This window comes from Hippocampus zosterae, chromosome 1 (assembly GCF_025434085.1).
Source record: "Hippocampus zosterae strain Florida chromosome 1, ASM2543408v3, whole genome shotgun sequence".
Classification (NCBI taxonomy): Eukaryota; Metazoa; Chordata; class Actinopteri; order Syngnathiformes; family Syngnathidae; genus Hippocampus; species Hippocampus zosterae.
In genome coordinates, this window is record NC_067451.1 from 24,636,413 (window position 1) to 24,662,471 (window position 26,059).

Genomic DNA, 26,059 nt, shown 5'->3' on the forward strand with positions numbered 1-26,059 from the left:
CTAATTCTAGCCTGAGATGGGCTCAACCCTGTGTAGACCGCCCGCTCTTCCCAGGGGCCAATTGAGGTCAGCTACGAGTCTGTCAGCTTGTTAAAAGCTATTAATGGGATGGCGCAGAGTTCCGCTGCGTACCGCTGCACTGCTACATTATTCATGACATCTTCAGCCCGACTGCAGTGAATCGCTTCCTTCTGCTACGCTACGGCTTGGGAAAGGGATCATTCCCCACTTGTTGTGATTCCCATTTCCCTTTGTTGATGTTTGCGGGCGGAGGCACTACTCCACTCAATTGCGGGACAATCAAAAAGGCACATCAGACAGGCTGCTTGTTAAAATGCCAAAGTTCCTGGTAGACCGACGCCCATTAAATGTCCCTGGTTGTGGCAAACAAGGTGAGCAGATAGGACTTGGGCACGCACAAGTTTGAGTGTCTGACAGGCTGTCTCTTCGGATGAAAGGTTAGGGTTTGCATCCATTTCATTCTTAAAAAATAATGACCCAAAAAAAAAGAATAAAATAACATGCCTGTGATGGTGGGATGTCTTTGATGGAAAGAGCCGAAATGGTCTGCGCTTGCAACGTCAATGATTTTAGCGGCGCGCTCTCGAACGTGGATGAAGGCAGCAAAACACTCGCAATCATCAGAGAGCTTGTTGAGATGGGATTGGAGCGGTTCACGTGGCTAACTCACAGAAGATCAAATTGTTGCATCATTAAACAACACATCCAAACCAACAGGGGTATTTACGCGCCTTGTGGAAACTTCCCGGGGCTTTGATTTCATTGTTTGTGTGTATGGAGACGATACAAATCCGCATACACGGGGGATGTGTGTAACAGTAAGGATTAAATGAACATAAGCATATCTTTAATAGCTTTACACTTACGTGGGACATGTTCACAATCAAGTGCACAGATCGACAGTGCTGCGTGCATATATGGAGCAAAGTAAGTGTTGTCTGTTGGGTATTAATTACCCCCCTCATACATTTCATGCACCCCCCTTAAGGCTGGACTCCGGTGAAGTGTTGGCCTCTGCTGTTAGCCTCTCTCCCACAGCGTCATACATGGACAGATTTTTTTTTTTTTTCTGGGGGTGACAGACTGGTGAAATGCATGGACGGGGACAGAGGACAATTATTACAAGACAAGAAGTACGGAGGGACCATGACGGAAGGGTGCCCAGGTCACGGATGTAGAACGGACCAGCAAAATAGGGTAAAGTGCCCATCTCTGGTAATCAGGAAGTGAGATAGTGACGAGCCAGTTTGGGGATGATGGTGTTGCGGCTGTGCTTTCATCATCCAATATTGCCTTACATTAAATTCGTTTACCGCTATTTCCACTCAAGAAACTGCTAAAATGTTTGCAATTGGGTTAAAATGGGAAAGTAGTTTTGTGCGCTCAAGAAATGTTTTCAAAGGCAGTAAAAATAGAAATGCAATCCACTTCCAAGACAATAAAATTACATTGGAAAAGCTTCAATGCCGACACTAAGCCACATTTAGAGCTCCAACTTAAGGAGATTGACCCTTTATTAAATCAAATGTTCTCACATCCGCTTAGACAGCATCTGTGAGCGGTGCGAAAAGCTCTCCATCTGGATGAAAAATTGAGTCCAGAAATAACCGCAGGTTGTTTTTTTTGTGGATGTACCTTAGACTCCAGGGCCTGGATCTTCACCTCCAACTCTTTGATTCTCTCTTCTTTCTTTTGAGACTCAGCCTGCGCCTCCTGCCGTGCGCCGAATTCCTCGTCAAACTGCAAGAAAGAGGACACAAATATGTCAAGGTGTGCATATTGATGAAAACAAGGCAGCGGAGGCTGGCGAGTGGGAGGGCGTCTCTGGAGAGCGGCCTCGGGGCACATCAACAGACGCCCGAAACCATGGCGCTCTATTTGCGGTCTTCATCACCCGGGAGTCCTGTTGTCCTTTATCTTTGTTTCAGGCCTGTATTTCATACATGTTGATAGATTTAACCTTTGCACAAAACCAAGACATGTCAGCGCAATGACTTCACAGAACCAGTGGGGCGCACGTACCGGGCTGGAAAGGCGCTATGCCGAAGGAAAAAAAAAAAAAAAAAGAAAGAAACCAACAGCCGGAAGCTCCTCGGTGTCACAATGGTGAGCTTTAAAAATACCTTTTGATGCATTAAGTTTTGACCTCACTTGGCATCACGGGAAAGGATAAAGAGAGAAAAAAAAGTTTGGCTATATGCATTAAATGTGGGGCAAATTCTATGATTTTCATAATGTGTGATGGCATTGCATCTCACTTGAAATCCTTTTAGTCGACATCACACGGTCAAGTCTGCATATGCCACTTTTGAAACACTGTGATGAAAGAAAAAGGCATCCATCCGGAAAGAAATGGGCTCAATTAAAGGACAAAATACTTTTGACGTTTTAACTGTTTTTACTGTCCGAGTTTTACGTTGTGTACATCACTTTGTATGCAGCTATGGTTTCAAGTGCTCTATAAACAAAGCTGAGGAGAGCTGTAAATATAATAGATCTCAACGGAACATCTTTTTTTTTTTTTTGTATTGAAATTAGAACAACTTGGAAGTCGACCAGCGTACCGAAACATATTGCATTTGATTTCCACTGTACGAGCAATGAAATGCACATTAAGGAACCCTCTCTCGGTGCAAAAGACGCATCAAAACACCTGCGCTAAACTTAAGTGCAGCCGAACACTGGGCACAAATCAGAACCTCGCTATTGATTCTTGTAATGCTGATACGGATCATGTAGCGTCGCAGCGAGGTATTGATTAAAGCATGGAAAATCGATAGCTTGTCTGGAAGCAGTGCGGAAGAAAAGACTTTCCTGATAGGACTCGGCTGAGCAAGGGGCCTGTTGAAGTGATTAATGCCTCACCTTTTTGGAGTACTCGGCGGCTTTCTGCTCGCTCTCTTCAACTTTGGATTTGTCTACACACTGATCTGCAAGACAGCATATAACCACACACACATCAATACATTACACGTGCCTTCCCGTTCATTATTAGTTTTTTCCCCCCTTGCCTCTGCCAAAGAAGCTTTTTTTTTTGTTTGTTTGTTTGTTTTGACGTTTGTTTTTGAGAAAGAACAAGCAAATCGTCCTTCATTCATCTTGAAGCTTGGTTTGAGTAGTGTATAGACTTGGATGAAAGAATGAGCCCCCTTTTGAATCACAATGTATGCCACTAATCATCTACATTCTTCACTTATGCTGTGAATTAAGTTGAACTACTGTACAGGTATTCATTTTATTGTAAAGTAATGACAGACAGACAGAGAGAGAAAGAGAGCGAGACAGACAGACAGACATCTCTCCTGCATGTGGATTGCCATCGGACGTGGTTTCACATGAGCAACATTAATTATCACCAGATTGTTTGAGAGCATGTGAGTGTATGTAGGTGTGTGTAAGTATGTGCATGCGTGTGTGTGCGTCTGCAAGGACGGGGATTGAAATGGAAATATTGCACAATTTGTGTTGTCGGCAATTTACTCACTTGAACAAATTCTCATTAAATTGCATATCCTTCTGAGAAATACTTTAGGGAAGTAGAACCCCCCTGATGTGAACAAGAAATGTTTCTTGTTCACAACAAAGTATTATTATGATTATTATGCTTTTAAAGCAGTACAAAGATAGAAGACACTGTTGTCCATATATCTTTTTGTGCACCAAAGTGAGCCAGGATATTTATTATCCTGGCTATTATTGATATATTATTGATATATAGATTATCTAGAACTTGTTTCTTTGTGGCAAAGTCAGAATTGTTAAGGAATAAAATAGAAACAAAATAAAATAACAACTTAAATCACTGGCTCTGCCCAAATGTGAAGCTGAAATATATTTTGGTATGTTTGAATGTAATCCTTTAGCTTGACAAAAGAAATTGTATTGGAAGATTAAAGAGCAATTTCAATATTTTTTTTTTTCAAAATCATTAATATAGCCGCCATATTTTAAGGTAAAAGGCTCGTCGCGGCATAATCTAGAGACATTGTAAACAACAGCGGCATTCTTGAGAAAAGAGAATGCCCGTTACAAGAAAGCAAGTTTTGAACTGAACTGTTTGTGCCGTGTCCTTGTCACTTTCTGAAATGAATTTCAGCTAAAAGCAGAATTGACCCATTTAAAATGAAAACAAAACTTTTCTGAATCTGAATATACCACATGCCAAAATTCACAATTCGGCCAGACTGTGAATACATTCTTGGTTGAAGTGTGCATAAACACACAACAATGCAATTCTAATGTCTAATTACTTCAACTGAATAGTGACAATGTCATCAGTTATATGTATAACTAAATATGTGGAATTGTTGCATTTTCTTTCTTTTGGCATCAAGCCAACTTGATTCACAGCCATTCGAAGCCGCTCCTCTCAATCCCTTGTAATTCAGAGCTCAGGAGAGTCGTGCGGAAGCACAACGGGTGCGCTGTAGTCCATGCAGGAGGTCGACGAATGCAATGTACGTTTGCAAGGAACCGCAAAATCTCCACTTGCAGTGGATATAAAGCTGTACGCTGCAAAGTATGCACTTTCAGACAAAATCGTGCATCTGTGTGGGATAGGGCTCTAAATGTTTAGAATTTAGGATGCTGCCGGTAGCATGGGGGCGTTGTGGTTAAAACATGAACAATTAGGTACATTTTTTTTCAGTTGTTATCTCACTGCGCAAGGCCCCATCCCCTGATTCATTTATCCAACCACAGTTAAACTCATCCAGTCACATTCATGACCTTGAAGACGGTGATGTGACACTACTACGGGGTTGCCACTCGCTCCAGTTTATAACCATAGTAGTTAGATTAAAAAGGTTCACCCCCCTTCCCCTACCAAGGAGGAAAGGTTACCAATCAAATGGGTGAAGTCCACATCCAGTCGGCGACTGTAGCCAAAGTCGGGGTCCATCCCGCTTCGATGCAGCACCACCTGAGAGACGCATTCTTCGATCACCTTGTAGTACTGAGGCCTGGCGGGTCACAAAGCATAAAGCAGAACAATTACGGGGAATATGATAGACACAAACTCGACACGACTAATTAAGTGTAAATTAGTCCCTCATCTGAAGGAGAGGTCACAAAATGCCAAGTCGGGGGGATGGAAAAAAAATTGCCAAGTGCCTTGTTAAATTTGATCACTTGTTTCACTCCTGTCATGAAATGAGCAGATAATAGTCGCACTGTGGCCGATGGTCTGCTTGTGTGTCCATTTCAAGGTGACAGCAAGCCCTCTCGCGTAATTTGCAATCATCTTTGCCAATTAGAGCAACCATAAAAAAGATATGTAAATCTAATCAGTGTAATGTGCGTAATTGAAAGCACAATGACCAGAAAAACATGTTAGCTAGTTAGAAGTTAGCAGGGTTATACAGCTGGCTGATTATGTGTGTGTGTGTGCGTGTGTGTGTGTGTGCGAGACACCGGAACGGCTCGGCAAACGTGACCTTTTTGGCGGTGAAACTATCAATTTTAATTGCTTGTGACATTTGGCAAATAGATTGCCATTTAAGAAGAGTTCCTAACTGAGAACTAATTATTCTCTAAACTCGACTTTGACCCCCACACCCCTGTTCATTTTATGGGGGTCTGCCTATCTCGGAATTATGAAAGCTGTATGGAACGTTGCATGTGGATATATAAACTAATGAGGATAGCTATTACAGTTTGAGACTTGAACACATATAAGCTGTGTAAAGTAAAATCGATTGATGTGACAAAGATGCTATGAGTCATATTTTGTAAATTCGGTACACACCGTATCTCAAAAAAATAGCTTTGCTAATATATTTCCTATAATTTCCAATAATGTAATTGTGTCCATGCATCATTAAAAAAATGCATGGACAAAATATATACATTCAATTTTTTGGGAGCTTTGATGTATATGTTTTGCTTTTTTTTTTTTTAAATCGTTAATTTTTTAAATTATATTAATTCCTAAAGTCTTATCCAAATACGTGATTATTCGAAAGAACTTTCATTCGGATACTCAAATAGTAAAATGAATGCCTCCAACGCCACCATTATCTTGTCATAGTTTTATTATTTCGTAAAAGCCTCGCTCCAGGTTGCTTGATTAACCTGCACAAAATGTTCCAAAACGGTACAATGTTGCTCTTCAAATAGTCACTGATCAGCAAAAATGCGCCTCAAAGTCATTGCAAGCCTCTCATGTGTAATTATTATACTAATTATTTCTACGAAGACTAGTGGCGTAAACACGTGTATGAAAGAAATTCTCAAAACCAAGTGGAGTCCCTGCAAGATGTCGGCCGTAAAGAATGCGCTGTTTACGAGTGGGAGGAGGAATCACCTTTATGTCCACAAACTTGTCAGAGTGTAACTGTCTGAGCCAAAGTGAAAGAGAAATGAAAAGAAACATTAAGGTGCTCTTCTTTAAAATAAATAAATAATCCGTTTCGAAAAGAGGCCCGGAATGCCATTCTGTAAAGCTTGAGCTGGCAGCTTCGCCCACTCGTGATTGGATGAAGCTCGCCAGCGTCGCCTTGCTTGGCTTAAGCGCTGTGCCGCTCAGCTTACAACTGTCACCCGCGTACCCGCTGTTATTATCTCAATAAGCCGCCCTATTTTGCCGCCGCCCTCCATCCTCCGCCGCCGCCAAGCGGCCGCAGTGACTGCAAGAGTGACCCAGAACTGTCAGGTCTATACACGGTGGGCAGGGCAGGGTTCCAAAAAAGCGAGCATATGTCCCGTTGCATCACTTCCCACCTCTTCCTTTTTTTGACTCTGGCACCTACGGTTCTTCCAGTCACTGCCGAGCGCCATCTCAGCCACTTGATCCAGCTCTCCTCCGCACAGCCAATGTAATCCCCATATCGGCGTGCTCCAAAAGAGCACATCTGCTCGATATTTACAGGGCGGGTTTGATGTGCTCCCATTCATTAGGCTTGCACTGAGAGATTAATTATCAAAAATAAACTGAACCCCGAGGGAAGAGTAACAACTCACAGCAATGACAGTCGACACGGCACATTGATGCTTTTGGCCCAATTTAGAATATTCCCAAATCAATATACAGTAGCACTGCTTACATTCAAACTGCTTTTACGTTAAGAGTACCAAATGTAACCGGAACTCTTACCCAAACAATCGCTCTTCAATATACGGTATACAAGCCACACCTCTAATAGGCTCCTTCTGTTTTCTCCCTTCCAAAACATCACAAAAAAAAAAAAAAATCACAAAAAACCCGGGTGTTTAGACTATTGTCGGTCAATACCGGAACACTCACCACTCCCTGCTAAGAGAATGCCATGACATCTGCAAATCTGACTTTGACAGCAAAGTGGTGTTTTAACGACAAAGAGAGATATTGCGAGCAGGGCGAACATTAGCACTAGCCACGAAAATATTGGAATATTTACATATCCGTATGAAAATATTCTTAAAAACAAAAAAGTGAATATTAATGAGAAAGTTCTGTTAATTACAGAAACACAGCATAGACAAACAACGCATATACAACAAAGCATAGAGTACAGAGATGGAAGTAGTCGTGTATATTGTGACTTTCCCCAGTGTGGGACAAATAAAGGATATCTTAATCTTCATTAATATAGAGGTCTCTCTCTCTCTCTCTCTCTCTCTCTCTCTCTCTCTCTCTCTCTCTCTCTCTCTCTCTCTCTCTCTCTCTCTCTCTCTCTCTCTCTCTCTCTCTCTCTCTCTCTCTCTCTCTCTCTCTCTCTCTCTCTCTCTCTCTCTCTCTCTCTCTCTGATTCAGCTCCATAGTTTGTCAAAGGCCAATAAATGCCTCACATGTGCTTGTTACTCTCTGCAGTTGTGGAAATAAACTTCTGCCAGCACTTTGACGGAATCCGGCATATATAACCTACACGAGAAGGTGGCAATATTGACTGACAACTCGTCGATTCTCAAATGAATCGACAACTATTGTCATAATGGAGTAATCGTTTCGAGACATCATTTAACTTGGAAACATATTCACCAAATATATGATTTCAACCCCGCATCAACAATTATTGTCCAGTTTCAAAATAAGACATTTGCAAACATCGGATTTTACTTTGGAAAACAATGACTGAACATGTCACTGGTTTCAATCCCTCTCATGTCTAATCTGGAGGGAAACGGCTTTTTCTCAACACACTTAAATGCAAAATAAAATGTGATCTGAATATTCCATTCATTAATGGCATCATCCAATGGCAATAATCAAATCAAAAAATAGTGACAGCCCAAATCAACCAGCCTTAAAATCACTTGTAAAAACGATTTCAGTATAGAGTATATCTCTGAAAGAAGCTCACTGTTACAAACGACTTCTTATTGCTCACTTGGAGAGCGGGACACGACCACTGAAGCCGAGGTGGAAGTGGCTGGAGCTTTTTAATGCGAGTCCCTTCCCCTCTCTTCCTCCTTATAGATGAACAATGCATTATTTATAAATCCTAGGGTAGAGCAAGGTGTCTATGATGAATTCATCTTTCTCCTCTCATCATTCCCTCACTTTCCAACATTCTTTTTACAAGTCTGCTCTGCAAAAATAAAAAAAATAAAAAAGCCTGACGCAGCAGTGAATTCATCAGTGTCATTCCTCCCGGCCCAGTGACTGACACATTTTCCCTCGAAAGGTGAAAGTTGAAAAACTCATACTTTTAGCAGCATTTAAGAATGTTATGTTGTTAAAGACCCATCAGAGCATTTTTTAATATAGCAATCACACCCAGGTCTGTTACCATAGTCTTCACATGTGGCATTCTATATTCCAGTGCATTGCAGCAAGCGTGGCTCCAGACAATAACAGCGTATCCAGAAAATAGGCGGTGTGACATGGAGCCATGTATTCTGATCATGATCCAAACGATCAAACGGAATGAAAATGCCCCATATGAACGCCTCAAGGCCAGCACGTGCCTGACTGGCGCTCTCTGGTCTGGCGCATCGATATTGTGTTGCATAGAGTGACGTTGCAGACAGTCAAATCTAATCGATGCGTGTGGAGCTGTTCTGACGGAGACCCATCACGTCCGAAGGAGATATTAAACTACCTCTTGACTGTGGCTTCAATCCGCCTCGCAACAATCAGATTTCACGTGCTTTGTGATTGTTCCGACTACAAAAGAGCCATCTGGTATCAATCTGGATGGGCTAAAAATGCGATTTTGGCTGGCCGTCTGAAAAACAGCCTTAAAGTGAACGTTGAATCGAGCAATTGACTGAGGCATGCCACCAATTGGAGTGCTAGCGTCGATTTGAGAAAGTTCTCGACCTTCGCAGAGGTGGGGCGTGCACCGTTATTGGTTTGAGGAATATCTGTAAATCTTATTACACTTTACAAAGTAATTCCAGAAAGAGGTATCATGTCAGTGACCAGCTTACCTGACGTAGTAGTCGTTCCGGATGAGGAGCAGGTGCTGCAGGATGGACAGGAAGTAGGCCTCAGAGCCCGTGTCTTTCACCATGTTGGATAAGAGATGATACACCTCATTCATGTCAGTAGAGGGGGCGAAGTTAAAGGAAACAATCGAGCAACTGTAATCAGCCTCAATTCACATATTCCTAACACCTTCTTTCTGAACACCAGCTTGATGCATTCTTGTTTTCTTTTCACACCTCCGCTTCCTGACAGGCATCATGGGGCGAAAGCAAACACAGATGTGATTCCTCTTATCAGCTCTCTCCGGGGAACTGAAAACCACGATAAGCGCTAACTTAAAGGAGAGAAGGAAGTATGGGAATACAGGAATAAAATAACTCCCTCTGGTTTCCCTGTCACTCTGATGCTGCTTTCAAAGTAGGAAAAAATTAATTAGACAACGAGAAACTTTGAACATTGCAGGCGAGGACAACGGGGAGAGGGGCTCGTTTGCAGAACAACAATTATGCTGAGAGTCACTTTTGTGATTGAAACTGGCATTCACTGTGCGGCAAAGGGAGGATAGGGAGGAAAATAAAAGAAAAGAGATATGCAGGTTATTAAATTTGCAGAAGGTATTGATTATGTGTCTCCTGTCAGCCTGCCCCAGAAGGGAGGACTGACGGCTCCGACATCTAAAGCACATCCTTCACATGTCTCAATCTGCAATGCCCTTCGTTCTTCAATCACTCCCCGCGTACGACTCTTACATGTTCACCTCTTTGTACTACATTCATTGGTTTAATAATTACATATAAACTATCGTCAATATTTGATTTGTGCTCATCAAACTTCCAATATTCGTTAGGAACTTAAAGAGCGCGATTGAATATGCTATCTAGTTGTTTAGGCATGGAAAGAAAAAAAATGGATTTCCCAGTGGAACTTCATTCTGTTTGAAAAAAAAAACACAATAAGCTTCTCAAACATGTCTTATAAATGTGCACACAGACAACAAGATGATAATCTGCCATCTCAACATGAAGTACACCTCCTAAAATGTTTCCATTGAAGCGAAGTAATGAAATGATGTTTTTCAGTTTTATGACATGTAGCGCCACATGACAGCACTCTTGCATCTGCTTTAGGAGAAGGAAAATAGCTCTAAAATGACACCATACGTTGAAACTACTTGTTACGTGGCATATGGAGTGCCTGTTGTCGCAAATATTTACAAAGTAATTGTATTTTTCTTCCTAGAATTGCTTTATTAATTAGTTATTGCAAATTGAACCCGCTAACCCTCATGTAATGATGGCAAAATAAAGTGTCAAATCTGCATAAACTATTTATGAAGAACTGCAGTGAAATGCTTGAGGTTGTACAATGTTGAATTCAACCAACCAAAGGGAGGTATATGTAACTGAGGTATGGCATTTATTTATTAAAGCAGATGACAATGATTTGAGGCACGGCATCGATTAGGAGTATTTTGAGGAAGAGCAGTACCTCAGCAGAGGTCAATAACATTGGGAGGTTTCTATTTGAGGTGAGGCATTCATTGATTGAAGTGCATGCCAATTCAAGCATTTAATGAGGCACAGTGTTTATAGTGGCCTCTGTAGAAACTGCAGAGAGTAGAGTTTATAGTAGAGGCCACTACTTGAGGAAAACAGGCACCTGATCAGAGGAGACCGCAAGGTGGAGGCGTCTATTTTACATGAGCAGTTTATTCATTCAAATGGATGAAGATTCGGCTATTTAACATGGACAAAGCAACTATTTGAGTGGAGGCCACTATTTGAGAAAGTACATTACCTAAACATTGGTCACACAATGAGAAGGAGATGTTGATCCAGTTGATTAACTGAGGTATGGCGTCTATTAGAGTCACCATTTTAGGAACAGCAGTATCTTAGCAAAATGTGTCGATTTGAGGTGAGGCACTTCAAGATAAAAGCTATTGTTTCTGTAAATAAAATTCAACCCCCCCCCAAAAAAAATTGAATAGCATGGTAAAGATTCCACTTATTTTTCTCTTTTTTTTTTTTTTAAATCAGAGATGAGGATGAACGTCTTTCGATGATATTATTTACGTTGATTCCGAATATGCCCTCTTTTTGTCTTGCACATCAAGTTTTCATAACAGGGCTATCCTGTGAAAAAACACACACGTTCATTGAAAAAAGGTTTTGTTAATGGTACATCCATGTATCGGACACCCCAATCACAGAATAGAAAAAAATGGACATGTGTTTTTCACAAGACAGTGATGATAATTAAAAAAAACAACATACTGTATGTAATAGAGCAATACATTTAATAATGATAATGGAATTAGGGTTAGGTTCAGCAATTCCATCTGTATTGTACAGGTTATTACAGGTCAAATTTAAAAATGAAAAAAAAAAAAACAGGTAAAGATTTTTTTATTTATTTTTTAACCAGTGTCAAAAATACATTTCGGAAACCAAAAATGCAATCTCATCAATGGTCTGTGTTTTGGGGTTGTCTACTTATTTGGCCAAATGTATCTCCATTTTTGGGAACATGACCATTTAAGGAAAAATCACGACTTACTTACATTTACATCCTGTTATGTTGGATCTGGTATTTGACACCTAGTTGTTCTTATTTATTTCCACTGCATCTTGAATTGAAGCATTTTTTGTCGAGAGGCAGTGGTGAGAATACAGGACCCTCTACATATTTCCTAGCTCGTATTAGCTGAGCATGAAACATGGGAGAATTACCAGTCCTGTGAGATTCAATTATGTCCTGGCTAGTGCAACATTGGAAAGGACATAGGAGGGAGCTCAAGACTGGGAAATTATCCAAGTCGCTCTATCTATCAGTAAGCTGCAGACATAGAACCAACGCAGAATGCCAATCCATTCAATGACCGCTCTTCTCTCTCGCCAAATAATGAATAAACATGAGTGGCGATGGCAGTGGGATGTAGGCCAGTCGGTGGTAGGGTCAATCAATCACCATTCCACAGCCTCTTAATATTTATGAATGTCCCGCAGTCACCTCGGTGGCACCGGGACCCGAGCCGGACGCAGACGGGAGAAGCTTGAATGGGTCAATAATCATGGAAAAACAAGAAGCACGCTCAGGTAAGAACAAGTACCACCGGCGTGGCGTTATTGTGTAGGCAGAGGGGCTGCCGAGGCATTTAGAATGATACCCTGAAGCACCGCGATCAATACGCCACATTGTCCTTGGAAACAAACATTGGGCCATCTCATTTGTGAACCCGCTCAAGCACATCATTAATCCAAGTGCCCCCCCCTCTCCCTCCACCTCCTCACACACACACACACGCACATGTTTCACCTGAGTGTGTCAACATGAAGTGTCACTCACGGCAGTGCTTTGTGTCAGCAGGACAAGTGTGGGATTTGATGGGATTTGGGGGGAAAAAAAAAATGCAGCGGACATCTGCATAACAATGTCAGGTGTCTGGAATGTCGCCTCCCAGTGCCGCTCATTCATACGTAGCCCCAGAGAAGATTGGTGAATTATTAAACAGCTTGGTGAAGAAGTTTCTGACTTTGAATTGAATTAGTGCCTACTTATTAACTTCCTCGTGGACACCATGGGGGGGATGGAGGAGGACAGCAGCAAACAAAGAGGAGCATCCTCAGTATCTCGGAGCGGAATTTGAACATTTGTACAATGCAGTAGTGGCCGTAGTAGTGGTGGTAGTCGGAGTCATAGTCATATTGTGGCAGTGTAGTCATTGTTCTTGTCATTAGTCGTCAAGCAGTGTGTTTGATTAGTAGTAAGAGGAGGAGAAGTAGAGTTGTGGTTAGCCGTCCTATGGTTAGTGTGGTCGTAGTCTTGTTGTCAAAAATGGCATCATGGTTTTTGTTAAAAGAAGTACTGTTGTAGTAGTAAAGTAGTAGTAGCAGTAGTAAAATAAGAAGTATGTTTGTTGTCGTTAGTAACAGCGGCATACTTGTATGTATTAGGATTCCCGTTGATCCTTGTAGTAGCTATCATAGTCGTAGCGTAGTTTTTGTTGATAGTGTTGCCGTTCATAGCATTGTGGTTGCAGGAGTCAGAGTCGTAGTCATATTGTTGTACGTGGCGTGTGAATTCACCGACCTGAGATTTGCTGTTGCCTTGAGTCACCCTGAACACAAAACAAATATAAGACGTAGACGAATGATGAAGTAATGTGAGGAGGTGGAAGTTGAAGAACAGGAGCACGTTTGCCCAACTGGCAGCCAAGAGGGAGCTTAATATTGTGCACAAGATCCTCAAATCCTTCTCTAATGAAGCAAATCGCCAGGGAACTTCAATCAATCAAAGTCATCATGTTGACGCATCGCTTTCTGCTACATCAGCACAAGTGGTCAACCACATAATTCACACAAAGGGCCTAAAAGGACAGGACAGGGGCGAAAGGATATTCCATCTCGGCCCGAATGTCGTCCAGGCGATGGGAGAGTTCGATGGAGTCCTCCTCCTTGTTTTCATTGAACACCTTGAGCTGGATGTCCAGCTCTTCCGTTTCTTTCAGCTCCTGGAAAGAGTTAGATAAATAGTCAGTGGTTTAAATATTCACCGTTGTCCAAAAATGATAAATGTTAGGTCAGGTGTGTCCAAAATCGGTCCCCCAGCCACTGTCCTGCCTGTTTTCCATTTGTCCCTGCTCCAACACACCTGATTCGAATAATGAGTATTGTTCTGCTGCTTCTTCAGAGCTTGCCGATGAATCAGGTGTGTTGCAGAAGGGAGCGATGGAAAACAGGCAGGACAGCGCCCCGCGAGGACCGGACCTGGACACGCCTGTGTTCGGTGGACCCCGCTGGACTCGATGCCCGGCAATTTGTGTACACATCGCTTCCCTTTTTATCTTTAATAATTTAAATGGTTTCAATGCAAATGTAATGACATTTTGCAAGAGTAGGGATTTTTGTTTGATTTGTCATTTCCAAAGATAGTGTTTTCAATACATCACTGACATCCTGTTCATGTCAAATTGTAACTTTTGTCGTTGTTATATTGAAAGCCATGAAAACTGAAATGTTTATCCTTGTCAATTGTGGGTATTCAATTGAATCACAACATTTCGATAAAATCGGATTCATGCGAGACTCATCATTTGAATTGTTATATTATTTTATTTCAATTTGTCATGTTATTTGTTGGACAAGAGGGAAATGTCTGGTAGTATTTTTTTTGTAATGAACAGAACTCAACACTGAATGTCACTTTCTGCTGACTGTTGAAAGCAAATTAGCAATATTAGAAAAAAAGGTTGTACTTTTTTTCAAAAACAAATCATTTTAATTGTTTTTCAACCTTTGCTTTGTACGAGCAAAATGGAATTTGGGAGATTAAAAATGATATTTTATATTTTAAAAAAATCATCAAAAATTCCATCCGGGCTTGAATGTATGCAAAATAACCCAAAGGAATGCCGCCACGTGACATTTTATTAACTCACAGGCAGGATCTTTTTGAGGCCGCATCTTAGGAACTCATTCCTCAGATGTATCCGGAAGTCCAAGTCATCCGGGGAGGTAACCAGCGCGTTGATGAGCTGCATGCAAGCGACCTGGGCAAATCACATGAGCATGTTCGGACAAAACCAAGAAAACCATCCCGTTATTCTGGAACCGATATGCATATATATCCGTGCTAGATTTGGGGGATGTTGAAAAAGAAAAGAAGTGTCGATAGAAAGTGAAAAGAGGAGAAGACAAGACAAGGTGAGAAGTCTGGATGTGCATTATTGATAGATTTATTGGAAAGGAAAAAGTCTGCATGTGTTGTGTGTGTGCGGGCTTACTTGGAAATCAATTCTAATGAGCAGGAAAGGTATTTTAAGGGAGAAGACCATGGATAAGACACTTTTCCTTGGACAGCCAATCAATAGTGGGCTGAAGAATTCCCATGGATGCTCCAAGCTGTCTTTGGAAAACATTGACCTGAACTATTGGCTCGGATACGCAGCTAAGAAGTCAAAACAAATGCTCACGCTGAATTGATCATATTGTCCTTCCGAACGACGTCGTTCGGCAGTCAATGCCGAAAGGTTTTTTTTTTTTTTTTTTTTTTTTTTCCAAACAACCTAATTGTGCATTACTGGGCAGATTCTGTTTTGACAATTTGACAGGGATATTATCATGTATAATATAATCATACTGTGCGCAAGCTAAATATCGTTGAATAAGAATCGGAAGTATTCATTTCATGCACAGTAATACATTTGTTCACCAACCCTTTTAAATTATTCATTATTTTATTGGCAACGTTGAAAGAACCTCAAGCCAAAAAGCTTCACAGAATTCATGTGAATGAAGAAAGCCACGAAGCTCATGAAAAATTCTGTTTCTTCAGCCGCCTATGCACCAAGCTTCAAACTTAGCTCAGCCACACGCGGCACCATGCGGTTGGGGCATTTTGACGGGGAAGATTTGCAGTGCACCGATAAAGAATTAAAACACTGACTTTCCAAACACCGCTACAGTGTTGCCTTTGTGATTTTGGAAGGCAACGTGGTGGATGGCTGCCCACCCATCAAGTGTGAAATTAAACAACTATCGGTAGTTTGAAGAAACCATTTGTCATTCTCTTTGTCATTCTGGGTTCCTTCATCCATAACTTAGCAGGTGAAGATCTGCCATTTCCAAGCGGCCCCCCGTCCAAGTTTGATTTTGTGACTCTCTGCCTTTTTTCCTGCTTAGCCTTTCTCCTCAGATTTCCGGCTGTTTCAGAACAAGGGGCCACTGGGCTGGTCCAAGAGGTGGGTGAACAGCCATCTTTTGGTTGAGAAACAGCCACCCCCATGAAAAATGTGGAGCATCACAGGGCGCTGTAACTCTTGATAGCCTTTGTGTAGTTGGAATGAAGAATGTCAGACTTTTTACTCAGACGTGGGGACTGTTTCATTTTCAACATTTCGAAACTCGGCAAAAAAGACAATATGTCTCCTTTGAAATACAATTTTGCTGGCATACACTGAAAAAAAAAGATCCTTCTGATTTATTCAATTCAAACATGTACAAAGGTTGCAAAAGATTAAAATGTGGTAAACCAACGCCATTTTCTCAATTTTTTTCTCAAAAATACTGTAAACAAATGATTAATGTCAGTTTAATATATATATATTTTTTGTGCAACCGAAAATCAATTTTATTCAGTGCAGAGGTCCAAATTGGTTGGTGAGAGAATTGTATTTACTTTCCAGTGAATCATTTTCATTTGTTTAACAATGAGTATTTTTGTCATTAATGTAAAACGTTTAAGTACAAAAGACCACTTTCATCGCAAAAAAGATATATCTCTTCTTTATTCGCTGCCTCAGCAGTTTCCTGCAAGAATTCTGCTGCACTGTCCCTGCTGTTAAAAGAAGTCATTCCATAAATAATTACCCACTTTAGGGATACAGAAACATGCATTCAGCGGGTTCGTTTTTATGACTGTTTATCTTTTTTCCGTCCTTCTGCAGGAGTGGACTTGTAAAACATGAAGGAGAGCACTCTTTTGTTGCACTTTCACATCAAGGTCTTCTGAGACCTTGGGGAGGAAAAGAAATGGGAGAAGATAAAGGAAATATTTGTAAAATGTGACAGAAATGAGAAAAGTATAGAGAGGAGTGGAAAGAAAAAAAAAGGAAGCACCTTGGAAAGAAAAAGAGGGCGCTCAAGAAAGTTATCGTTTTTAATTAAAGCTGCAGCAGCGACGAAGTTCTGGGTGTCATATTGAATATTACCCAGCAATCACATCTCATCGTGTGCCTGAGGTGATGTGCATGTGAAGACGTCACCGCTGTCATTTTTGTTTCTGCTCTTAAAAATGGTGTCCGTGACAAAATCAAGCTTGAGGGGCTAAAAACAAAATGGTACCAGCTTCTTGCTGCCTTTAAAAAAATGCTACAAAAATCAAACATTGGAGGAAGTCCTGACCACATTTGACATGATGACACTGCATATACAAACAGCCATTGTGTAGCGATGCGACTTTCCTAATTCAAGTCTCCAAACCACATGTATCCATCAATTAATATCCGCCCCACGTTCCACGTGTTCCTCTCACCGAAGAATAACAGCTTGGTTTTTGACAGAGAACTGAAATGAGCTGTAGGGGGCGGGGGGGGGGGGGGTTCCCCTGTGTGTTCTGCCACTCCCCAGAGGAGGTGTGCCACACACTTTGAAAAACGCTGCTATCTTTCTCACACATGAGTAGCTATTCTTCTGAAGGTGTTCCGAATGAATGCTGGCGGTATCAAATAACTGTGTTGTACCAAAATAAATCCTTATCGAGGTGTATATTGTCTGAAACTTCACACCGCTGTCAAAGCTCAGCAAGGTCACGAGTTATGTTAAATCAGAGTGATACAAATTTGCATTCCTTTGGGAGCTTCAATAGTAAAATGCCATTCACATATTCAGTTCAAGTGCAGAACCATTTGCTCTTGATGACCCTAACATTTAATTCCTCGTAGTTTACGATGACCAAGAAATGATTGATTTGCCACTACAACAAAAATCTGATGATCTTTGTCGAGCACGCACATATTCATGACACTAATAAATGAATGCACAATTGCATCGGATTAGGTCAGCGAGGAATGAACTATCGTTCTTGTGGTTTGAAATAAGAAATGGAGAAATGTGTATCACTGCAGCTATTTGGCAACAGCAGCGAGTGTGAGTGTGTGTGTGCATGTCCGTAGAAGTTCATATACGGGAATTCTAACCTGAAGCTGTTGGGCATCGAGGTTCTCGAGTCCTTCCACAATTGGAGCAAATCTGTCTTTATTATTCCTCTCGGCAGCAATTGTCATGGCGGCCAGAATCTTATCCAGGCTGGAAAAAAAAAGACCACAGAGAGAAAGGCCGGTGGGTGTCAACAAACACTTTTGTCACCTCACTGACAGGGCATGTCCATTTTCAGGTCAAAAACTATTGATCTCATTTTGAGCAAACCCCCTTTTTAGTTACAAGCAACTCTTGGGCTCACACTTTTGGTTCTCAACTCATTCTGCATTATCTTAATTTGTCCTTTTCAGACTTTTTTCACGGACAATTATCCACCCATTATCCGAAACGCTTCATCCTCATGTAATGCTTGTGTGCTTGTGTTGAGTTGTGAGGGCAATTGCGTTGAAGAGGCTATCTGAGCAGCGCAAAGGTACAACTGATTGCAGTGGACCAGTAGACTAATGTGCAAATAGACTTAATGAGAACCAGAGCATAATTAGAGAACTCGCAAGAGCTCAAGGCAGCTTGTCTCAACAGAAAGGTGCCCGTTTTCGCCGTGAAACACAAAGGCACTACTGGAAGTGAATTCACAAAAAATCCACCAGGCTTCAATTGTCATGCTGACATCATTAAAACGACCCCAAAGTAGCTGCTTTCTCAGGGTGGTGACTGACGGTGTTACAAGTCTTGACTAAAGGTGACAAAGACATGAACAGAGAGGTTAGCGACGCACAAGCAGGCGTTCAGCGTCGCTTTCAAGTCACTTGAAAGAAACGCTTCAAAAGAGGCTGGATAGACCTGCTTAAGTTGTCGCGTTCTTTCTCTCGATGCTGTCAGCTAAACACCAGCCGCCGTCACTCCATTGTCTGGCAGCCGAGAGATGACTCAACTCGTGTCGCTGTTACAAGGTAGCTACGATCATGCCAAAGATACCCCCCATGGTGAGCCGAACAGATCCTCTACGTGGTCCACAAGAGTAACACTGCATTTCCATCAAAATATACTGAGCGCCATCTGCAACAGTGTCAAAGCAATAAGTCTGAATTCAAATCATCTTTCCCAATTGACGGGCTGATGAAACATCGCGTAAAGTTATGATAGTTCACAAAAGGCAACCGATTAATTTAAAATTGAAAAAACATTTCCGTTAACAAATAAAAACCACTGTGCTTGATAATATGTAAATAATAAAAATAAATAAATGATTTGAACTATAGTTTATGTTTATAAAACTCTATGAAATTCTAATTATTGTGAACATTTACTTTGTTTTCATCTTTGGCAATTCATTTTATACATAAGTTAGTGGGCTTTATGTACTTAGGTTGGTATTACTTTATGGACAGACAGAAGAAAGGTCTGACAGTCAATTGGGAATGTGTGACCTTTTTTTTTCCTTGCACGCGATAGATACAGTTTATCACATACACAAAAATGAATACATAAAACAACAAAACTAATCATAAAACTAATCTAAAATAAATCATTTTCAAATCAATAAAAACCTAAAATAGGCTAAACTAACACACCAACTCTAAAAACTAATTAACACTATTTTTCCATCCATCCATTCTCTGATCAGCCTATTTTCACGAGGGTCACAGGCGTGCTGGAGCCTATCCCAGCTGTCTTCAGGCAGTAGGCGGGGGACACCCTGAACCGGTTGCCAGACAATCGCATGACACACATAGATGAACAAAAACCATTCATACTCACAATCACACCTACGGACAATGTAGAGTGTTCAATCAGCCTGCCATGCATGTTTTTGGAATATGCGAGGAAACCGGAGTATTCGGAGAAAATCCACGCACAGGGAGAACAACTCCAAAGAGAAGACCGGAATCGAACCCATGACGTCCGGGCTGTGACGCTGATGCGCTAACCAGGCGATCACCGTGCTGCCCAAATTAAAACTAACAAGTCAAAATTAAATAAAAAATAACTACAATGACACTTGAGAAAATGGTGAGTGCCAATTAAACAAAAAAAAAAACAATCAAGAGAATGGCTTGACTTTGCAAATTGAATCATACAGACTACAGTTGTTTTCCTTTGATGTCGGATCCAAAATCCCAAATCATTCAGGGACATTCTCATTAAACTTCTCTTCTCAACTATTCTGCTGCGAGACATCAGTGGGAAAAGTGTGAAGGCATGTAGCTTGTGTATGCGCTTTAGGCCTCTTCGGAGGGTCAGAGATACGCGGCATGACTCTGAACTCTGAACTTGTGGGTTTGGTGTCAAGGGGTGTCATTGTTTTTCTGGTCGAGAAAAAAAAATCCAATTTAAAAGACGCAACTCCTTGGCAAACGACAACGAGTCGATCAACACAGTAAAGGCAGTCGACTGCATCATTTGTCCAAAGTGAAGCAGCCAACTCAAATATATTGTGAGCCAATCTGCCAGTGTACTGGTGCAAAAACAGCAGGGTGGGCACTCAGTGGGCACTGAGGCATCTGCAGGTGCTATGTTTTTTTTTTTTTTAAATGTGTTTATTTATTATAATAAGACTGTCCTTACAGTTTATAATCCCCGAACACTGCAGAGCATGTAAACGCAGCACCACATATCTTCCTCATATTTGTTTGTCAATCGTAATATTACACCATCTGATTTCTGCAGTTTTTTTTTTTTTTTAATGAAAACGGAAAGACCACAGATGACACATTTAACAGGTGCGGAATCACACACAGCATGTGATTACACCGAAGCAACCGAAGGCAGAACCAAACCCTTGCGAGAGCAACAGTTAACAAGTGTCAACAAACAAGCAAGATAAACAGTGTGCCGCTGTTGTATCAGTTCTGAGAAATCCATTAAAATGAGAGAAAAAAAGTTGAGGAGACGGTGTTGACAATGTGTAATTGATGTACTGCAGAGGTGACTGAATCAAATACATTTCTTTTTTTGGTGCCATTTCCTTTGTTCCTCCCACTCTTGCAGTTGGATCAGCGCAGGTGTCCTGATGGCCACGTGAATGGTGTAAAACAAAACAAAAAACAAAAAAAAAAACAACTTTATATCCCCCATGGTTAGGACACGTGACTTGTGGGTGCTGGGCCATATTAATCAGCATTCTTCCAAATTAACTTTTGATTTTGGCGCGAAAGTATCATGAGATTGACAGATGCATCGTATGCGGTTATTGTTATCTGCCTCTAATGCTCAAACGTCAGTTCAGACGAAAGGTTATGGTTACAAACATTTTCATGTTAGAACTCTTGAGAGCAACAAATGCATCGCATGTTTTGAGGACCCATTGTGGCTACTAAGAAAAAGGAACTAAACATGGTGAAACTGTAAAGGCTACAAACCCATTAATTGCTTTGGACAAAACGAAAGCCAGCAGGAGCGAAATCTAATTACATGTTTGTTTTGTTTGTTTGTTTTTTCTAAAGGGTTGAAACTCTTTCGTGAGCTAAGGTTTTCTTTCGGACAGATTATAAGAAATGTCATGCTAAGAGAGAGGAGTGTGCTTCTAAGTAAAACATCATCCAACATCAACAACAAAACAGAGGCAATGCGTTAAGCGCCCGAAGTTCACCATCGTGTCAAACTCCGGAATGTTGTGTCCAGTAGAAAAAGATACTGCATACTAAAAGCGGAGATGTCACTGTGAATGGGGCTTTCAGCTGGCTCTCGTTATGTCGAACTAACCCTTTCACAAAGACAGCACTGGCCTCGAAATTCCACGATGCTCACCATGACGAGAAACATCTTGTTATCGATAAATTGAGACAGGACGAGCGATCAGGTGACCGGCCTTACATGTTTTCCTCGCCGATGATACAAAAGGCCGACAGGATCTTGACAGTCTCGGTCATCATGCTGGTCTGTTTGGGGTCGATGGATCGTGCCAGTAACAACAGACTGCGCTCATCTCCCAGGATCCTTTGCAGCCCGTACTGTCAGATCGTGAAAGCAAGGAGAAGGATGAAGGGAATAATATTCCAGTGGGTGCCAATTAAGCGGAGCTTTCATAGATGTCAAATTTTACTCGAGTAAAGCTTCCAGTATGCATGTCTGACCAAAAGAGGGGTGTTCACATGGCAAGATTTGCTGCCCCAGTAGAGCGTTCACACGTGCAAATTAGCTCCAGCGTAGCCCCGGAAAACAGCTTACACCGGACCAAATTTGATCCACATCAGGGAGGTGGTTTAAAATTTTGCTCTAGAGCAAATGCTCGTTTGCGAAGCAGCACCAGCGTATATTTGCACGTGTGAACGCAACTGGGTTAAATTTGCTCCAGAGCAAATGCTTGTGAAGAGTTTATGTACGGCGAGAATGCGTTGCTTCCGCGCTCTGTCGGACTTCCGTCATATGTTTGTTTAATAACGACACAAGACTTGGCTGGTAACATCATTCCTTTTGTAGGAGACTGGACTGTCTCAGAGATGTTCGTGTAGTTTGTTCCTTTGTTGTATGTTCACAACCCCCCGCACCCCATATCATTTATTTTGTGATTTCCTGTTTGTTGATTTTCTATTTGGCGCATTACGCATTGGCTTTTCCGAGTGTCTTTGAAGTCATCGTTGATTTACGGAGCCCGAGAAGGAGAAGGACGTGCCTGTCCAGTAGTCACTTAAGTTGTGTATACGTTTTAAAAAGAACCAACACGACAGCTCATTTGTTTTCTTTCGTTTTGCTCCGCTGCAGAAACTGCCGTGTGAACGCAAGTGGGGCTGCACCGACGCTGTGCCGGTGCTGACACGCTCGGCGGCTTTAACGTGTGAACGCTCCACACAATTTGCTGCGGTGCAAAATATATCGCAACAAAATACATTGGTGCAGCGCTGGAGCAAATGTATGCCGTGTGAACACCCCTAATATATTTTTACATATCTCTTCAAATAACAACTAGGGAAATGGGTTTGGGCATTTATTTCTCGAAAAGTATTCAACGTATGTCATGATTAGAGTGATGACTTGAGTAAAATAATAACCTAACTACCACTAACCCAAAAGAAAGCCCATGATGAATGCATTCAATTGAGGGCAGAACCACAGGGACAAACACTTTTGGTTTGGGTAACCACCGGTGGGGACTGGGAGCAGGAACGTCAATTGGTCACCGGGCCTTGAAATGTGTGCCACTACATGAGAAATGAACAAGACCTTCCCAAAATGGGTAATTCATTGATCTAAGAGCAGAATGGAAATGGTAAATGGTCAAATTAGCTCCTCCAAATTAGCTCATTCTCTCAACACAGCATCATCCGACAGTGGAATCCAGACCATTGAGTACAATTCAAAAGGAGGGCTTTTTTAAAGCAAAATAAAGCTGTGCAGTAGGCTTTAGGCAAATATATACATATATATGAGCAAATCTGCATGACTGGTGAGAGTTGAGAAAAATTTCTTTAGCATCAGTTTCCTCCTCTAAACTGTAATGTAAATAAGATGACTCGCATCTTTTAAATTCAAACCAAATCTTACACAAGGACAAAAATGAATGCTGTGCTCCCTATATTATAAGATCATCTTTCTTAGAATGTTATTTTGAATGAATGAATGAATGAATGAAAGACATGTTTAGAATATGTTATTGATTCACACAAACCTTGTTATTCATGAAAGCCTTCAAGCACTGAATAAGTTTGTGCTGATTCCGTTTATCAATGTTCTCTTGCCTGGAAAAAAGCAAAAACAAAAAAATTATTAAAAAGAGTTTGCTCCTCATCAAAATAAAACGATTTTGTAGTATACTCACTGCTTCTTGTCCAAGAGCTTCTCCAACGCATCGAGAAGAAGTCCAAGACCCTCATGACCAAAGTTATTAACCCAACTGTGAAGGAAGTATAAGAACAGAAAATATCCAGTCAGTATTTTTGACACAGTCTTGGCATGAAAAGCTCTTTTAATATAGAGAGTGGGTAACATAATATATTAGCTTAACCCTTGAGAAAACAACTCATTCAAACAAATGTCACAGGTTCGAAACACTTGTATAAATGGACTCTTGTTGTGGGTTTTAATTCCCGACACGACGCCAGCCGAGCAGCCCAGCCGTGGCCTCCCTGACACTGAATACAGTTCAAATTTAAACTGCACCCATTTGGGAGCAAGTGAACACGCATCTATCTTCACTACAGTTCCCATCACTGAGCTGTTTGTATCCAGCCACTCTCGCGGAGTGCCTCCGCGTCCCCGTGGCCAAAATTGAGCAATGCGAGAAAGATAACACTGTAATCGATAACGGATCGCGAGAGGTAATTGCCTATAAACCACGGCATATCGGGAGATGGCAAATGATCCAGTGCAGATGAGCCTGTTTGTCTAAGGAGGCGAGCGGGAGGAGGGATTGTGGTGGTGGGGTAGCGGGGCTTCGGCCGAGCGGTCACAGCCAGATGATGCCTTTGGCAATGCGCGTTTCCAGTACACCACACTGTCAATAAACAACAAAATCGACGGAGCCATCTCCTGACGTTCATTTCAGATAATCACTTGGAAAAACAATTGTTTGGCCGTTAAAGCCTTTTGTATCGAGTCGCCATGTCGAGGGAGGGCCTCGACTAAGTTGGGAATGCTGTTGCCTGAGGTGGCTGGTTAACTTGCGCTGAGGTATTACTTTGAGCAGTGACTAAATTAGCACGGGCTATAATTTGAGACAAAAATCTGCAAATTGCAGCAGGATTGCGTCAAAGAAACACGCATATTCTCCTATTTAAATCATGAAACGGCTTTGCTTTTTCTCACACATTTACATACAATGAAAGAACCAAAATGTAAGTCTCGTTTCGCTATTGCTTGTAATTCACTTTTATAACTGCAAGTTCTCCATCCATCGCTACTTTTGTGTCTGACTGCAATCTGGTTGTCCAGTTACATACGGGGCTGCTTTTTAATTACACTTTCAATGCTTCCATCCGGCATCTGGTCATAAAAAAAATAAACAACAAAATAAAAATGGGAGCACACTGTAACTTGGTGAAGTGCAGAATAACAACACAGTTTGGGATCCAGACGCGAAGGAGGTGAAAGAGAATCAAAGTTCACTTTTTACACACCTTCCCCTTGATGATGTTATCCATTTTTAGGGAGCAAGGCAATGGGAATAAAATCTGTGCAGATAAATGCTGTTTATTAGATGCCATACAAGAATTTACCATCGTAGTAATGCCGGTTGCATTCATTTTCGATTGTGGTTATTATTTGGCGATGTTTCACATTTCCAAAGCAAATGTGGTGACATGAACATGCAAAGAAAACAAGAACTTGACCTGGCAGATATTGTCCATATCGATACGCTCAATCGTAAAGAACAGCACAACGGTGTTAAGAACCCTATAAAACAAATGGAGAAGAGTGTGCGCGCAAAATGATGGCAAGCTAGTTTGTTTTGCTGGAGACAACAATGTGATCCTATGCTGCAGTTCATGATTCAAACAAACATCATGTGCAGTTTTTCTTCAATTCAATTCGATTGTATTTAGAGCACTTTCAAACAGCCATCGCTGCATACAAAGTGCTGTACATGGAGCAATTTAACATATACAATAAACAGTAAAATAAATCGTAACAAAGACGGTAGGAAGCACCAAACGGTAAAACCAAGAACAAATCTAAGTCATGCTGACTCGAATGCCAAAGAATACAAGTGAGTTTTGAGGAGGGTTTTGAAGATGGGCAGCGAGGAGGCTTGCCGAATGTTCAGTGGGAGTTCATTCCAGAGAGAGGGACCAGCAACAGAAATGGCTCGATCCCCTCTGAGCCTCAGTTTACTTCTTGGTACTTCTAATAATGTCTGGTCCGCAGACCTGAGGCGCCGGGCAGGTGTGTAGGGGCGGATGAGCTCAGAGAGGTAACGTGGCGCGAGGTCATTTAGAGATTTGAAAACAAATAAGAGGATCTTGAAAATAACTCTAAAGTGTTCTTGAAAGTACATCCTGAATGTAATGTTCTGTGAGCAGCAGATTAAAACAACAACAGTACCGTACATTTGCACAAATGCTCTTCGTTTAGATAAAGTAACTAGAGAAGAAAT

The 26,059-nt window shown here is 41.4% G+C and overlaps 1 protein-coding gene across 7 annotated transcripts in view; it reads right to left on the reverse strand.

Moving 5' to 3' along the window:
• The window catches only part of diaph2 (diaphanous-related formin 2), a 471,059-nt gene that overhangs the window by 290,621 nt on the left and 154,379 nt on the right, over positions 1 to 26,059 (reverse strand). For all 7 annotated transcript variants that reach the window (XM_052073363.1, XM_052073392.1, XM_052073354.1 and 4 more), the window contains 10 exons: positions 23,786 to 23,860; positions 23,636 to 23,705; positions 21,844 to 21,980; positions 18,069 to 18,177; positions 14,811 to 14,921; positions 13,771 to 13,883; positions 9,373 to 9,489; positions 4,864 to 4,982; positions 2,887 to 2,951; positions 1,657 to 1,761 (listed from right to left, as the gene is read on the reverse strand). In XM_052073363.1, coding sequence (XP_051929323.1) covers positions 1,657 to 1,761; positions 2,887 to 2,951; positions 4,864 to 4,982; positions 9,373 to 9,489; positions 13,771 to 13,883; positions 14,811 to 14,921; positions 18,069 to 18,177; positions 21,844 to 21,980; positions 23,636 to 23,705; positions 23,786 to 23,860 — 1,021 coding nt within the window. The remainder of the gene's footprint in view (positions 1 to 1,656; positions 1,762 to 2,886; positions 2,952 to 4,863; positions 4,983 to 9,372; positions 9,490 to 13,770; positions 13,884 to 14,810; positions 14,922 to 18,068; positions 18,178 to 21,843; positions 21,981 to 23,635; positions 23,706 to 23,785; positions 23,861 to 26,059) is intronic.